This window comes from Pteropus vampyrus, unplaced genomic scaffold (genome assembly GCF_000151845.1).
Source record: "Pteropus vampyrus isolate Shadow unplaced genomic scaffold, Pvam_2.0 Scaffold9, whole genome shotgun sequence".
NCBI lineage: Eukaryota > Metazoa > Chordata > Mammalia > Chiroptera > Pteropodidae > Pteropus > Pteropus vampyrus.
Window position 1 is genome coordinate 11,436,753 of NW_011888790.1, and position 4,005 is coordinate 11,440,757.

Here is a 4,005-nt window from a genome sequence, read left to right on the forward strand (position 1 = left end):
AAAAAAAAATGACTAATTTTAAAAACATAATATTTATTTTTAAAGAGTTTTTATTATATTTCTAGATCACCTGAACTTATATTTATTAGGCAAGACAGTGAGTACTATTAAAATACAATCAGAAATAAAAGTTACTTTATTAAAATTTTAAAAATATATCAAGTGTAACTATTTGGCTTGAATATGCATAGCATTGTCCTACAATTTTCTTTGGTCATTACTTGTTTTAAATTTGGTCATTACCTTTTCTGAATGAGCAGTAGATAAGTGACTATTACTAACATTTAACAGCTGCAGTATTCATGCTTTCTTTACTTTCTACTCATTAAAATATGTTTATAAACAAAGTTTTTAGAAATATTTCTGTAAAAAAATCACATATAACAAACCTTGGAAATTTAAGATCTCTGCAATTATGTCTCTATCAGTAAACTATGGGTAGGTAGCTGAGCCATTGCCAAAGTAAACTGTGATTTGTGTGCAATACCATATGTAAACAAAACAAATTTTGAGATGAAACTTCATTTACTGTTGTTGATCACAGTCCTGGTGAGGCATCTCAAACCTGGTGAGATTCACTGTCATCTTCCCATGAGTAATCACATTGCTTAGAATCAATTTTCCCCTTGCCACAAGGCTTACCATGTAGAAGCATTACTAATGCCTCCTGTCACCTCAAATACACTGCCTATGTATTTGATGGACACTTGTGCATACAGAGTGATGTTTAAATACCTTTGTATGGGAAGTTTCCATGTTTTTGCTTCCAAGGGATCCTCCACCTTGAATGCCCTTCTATCCCTTCTCTATATTCACCCTTCAAACCATTCAGAATTAACCCCTATCTCCTATACTCATGGAAGCATACAATCTGTCTGGAAGAGATCTACAACAAAACTCAAAACGATAGAGTCTCTAGGAGGAAACTTCAAAAGGTTCTTGGGAAATTTAGATTTCTTGTGTTTTCTTTCCTTTTTGATTTTGCTTTAAAGTAATGCAATCTTCTCTAAAAAGAAACCTGCAGACTCTACAAAGACATTTTTTCCCTTCATATTGGCCCACAGAAAACACCATGTTATATTTCTACATAAACAATAGAGGTGGCTTGCTAGTTTTGTCTGTTATTGCTTTTGAAGTTGACATACAGCTTGTCATGAAAATGCTAGAGTAAAAGAGAGACTCCATGGTAACTGTTATCGAACATTTCAGAAGCAGACTCTTGGCTTACCTTAAATAGGGATACCCTATAAATTCGTTTCTGTAAGAATTGGGATCAAATTCTCAATTCTATCAACCTACTATTTTCATTATCTAATACCCAAAATAATAGGCTATGTGTGCTTTGTTTTGCAGTAAGCCCAACCAATCTGTCTCAATTTAACCTTCCTGGTCCCAGCATGATGCGCTCAAACAGTATTCCAGCCCAAGACTCTTCTTTCGATCTCTACGATGACTCCCAGCTTTGTGGGAGTGCCACATCTTTGGAGGAAAGGCCACGTGCTATCAGTCATTCAGGCTCATTTCGAGATAGCATGGAAGAAGGTAGGCATAGTCGGGGGTGAGAGGGGGGAATATAGAGGTTACTTTATTTAATTCTGAGATGAAAACTATCACATCACTCACATCACAAGGATTCCTGAAGAGTAAATAACTGAGTAAGTATAATTCTCATTTGAGAAGCCCTAGTCTGTGTTACCTTTTGTTTCTTTATGCCTTTGGAAATATGCCAGAAGTTCTTTAGATTAATACTTGGCTATAGAATAGTTAAGGATAAATTCAATGTTCTCATACAAAAATGCACATAATTTTAGAGACTGTCTGCCCTGATGTGTCAAATATCAGAGTGAATGTTTTGTTTGACATCTCAGTTAACCATAAAGATAAGTGAGGCAGAAAAATTATCTTAGGAAACCATCATAAGCTGCTGACATTTATTCTCAGAAATTCCCTCTTATGTGAGTTTTTATGTTATTTCTGAATTAATATTTTATCCTTTTCTTGCTTTATAAGTTACATTTCCTTATTCAATGCTATAAAATTCTCATCTGTTCTAATAAATGTCTTTGTAGTTGTAACGTTCTGTGTGGATATAATAATTCTATATGAAAAACACAGGAGGCTTAATTGATGTTGTTTAAATGTATATAATTTTTGAGCCATATAACCTCAAATGTCAAATTTGATAATAATATTTAAGAGATTTTCCTCTTTGCTTTAATTAATAATTTTTATGTACTCATAAAGAAAACTCGTGGCACTCATCAAACATAGCAGCTAAAGATAAAATAAAAATAAATATAGAAGTTCAAATTTATTAAAATAAAATCAAACATGAAATTAGCCTTACTATCTTAGTCCTTAATAATTATGTATAAAATAAAGGACTCCAGATCTTGAAACATACCAGGTCATCCATTTATTTGCAGTATGAACTTGAGCAAATTTCCTAACTGTATTACCCCTAATTTCTTCATCTGTAATTTCACAGGTTTCTCATGAGGATGAAATTCAAGTACAGAATAGTTTTGTTCCTTTCTGTTTCCCTTTCCTAACTTCTTATTTGAGATACTTCCTAAACTATCATCCAACTAAAAGAATAGACAGCTATTACAATTTGCTCATGGTTTTCAGGTCACCCCTGTGCATTTAACGTTGCTAGCACTAAATCAGTAGACTACAACTGTCACTACTTTTTGGGATATTAACCAAACCACTGAGTTTAGTGTGATGGAGAGTGAATTATACTCTGACAGTATGCTGATTGCTGCAGTGTAGATAGACAAAAATATAACTAACTTGAAATGTTAAGTCATCATTTTTCTGAAATGGTTCTTCCACTCCCTTCAAAGACAGGCCTCTTACGATAGTGTAAAATTTTTCTAAGTGTACTGATGCCTCTCTCTAATGCCTTATCTACAAATAGAATGTTGTTCATATGCCAAATGGTAGGAAATTCTGGCCTTCCATGTATGAGGATTAAATAATCTGAATTGCTGAATGCCAGTTTAAATAGACAAGATGGCTCTTTGATGGCCATGCATTGAATAGTGAACTATTATAATTCTTAAATTGAGGTCTAGAATCAAGGAATTATCTAGACTAGAAAGATGGAAGGGACTTTATTGGTACCCCCGGCCCACTGCTCACAGTGAAAGATGAGGAAACTAAGCCATAAACTATAAGTCATAGAGCTATAAATATTAAGTGATCATAAGTAAATAGTAAGAAATAGTAAGGAGCAAGAAAAAACTGAAAATGGCATCTCCTGATTCATTGTCTACCTTCCTTCTGGTACAACACACTAGTTCATGTCAGTGATCTCACAGGTTGAAAAAAATGTGTGGTTTTTTTTTTTTTTTAAAGATGACTAGCATTATCTACATCTCATAGAATACTAGTATATGCACAGTTTTTCCAGTCTTCTTCAGACCAAGTTGTGGTACTATGTGCTCTTGTAGTACCTAATACATTGCTCTTGATAATACTTTTATTGCTCTGTTGTAATTATCTTTTTAGTTTTCTATCTTTCTACTTTTTGAGTTCCTAGGATAGTGTCATTCATTTTTATAGTCTCAAGATCTAGCAAGGGACTGTCAGGTTGTGTGTGTTTAACTAATGTTTGTCTAATAGATAAATAAGCAGAAATAACTTTATATTATCCCACAATGAAAAGAGGAAGAACTTTTAAACAAATATAATTAAGCATGATTTTATCTATTTTGGGGCTCAATACTTTGGATGTGCAAAAATATAAAGCAATCTGTTAATAGTTTGAGATGGTATTTTGATATACCTAGATAAAAGACAGTATGCAATTTCCATTCTTATTTTCAGTGACACCACCATGAAATAAGAAGTATTTTCTATTACTAGAACTACAAAAGAAACAATAATTATCCATTTTAAAAAGTGTAATAAACTCATCACAGATAATGTTGAACTGGCAAGTTAGGTAAAATTATTATTTCCCTGAAAGTATATGGAAGAAAGTATTGAAAATGGCTC

General features: G+C 32.8%; 1 protein-coding gene across 1 annotated transcript in view; it reads left to right on the forward strand.

The window, feature by feature from the left end:
- Window positions 1–4,005, forward strand: part of NAV3 (neuron navigator 3) — a 312,728-nt gene that overhangs the window by 236,861 nt on the left and 71,862 nt on the right. Inside the window, exon 19 of the mRNA XM_023520404.1 lies at window positions 1,354–1,558. Within this exon, the coding sequence (XP_023376172.1) occupies window positions 1,354–1,558 (205 nt within the window). The remainder of the gene's footprint in view (window positions 1–1,353; window positions 1,559–4,005) is intronic.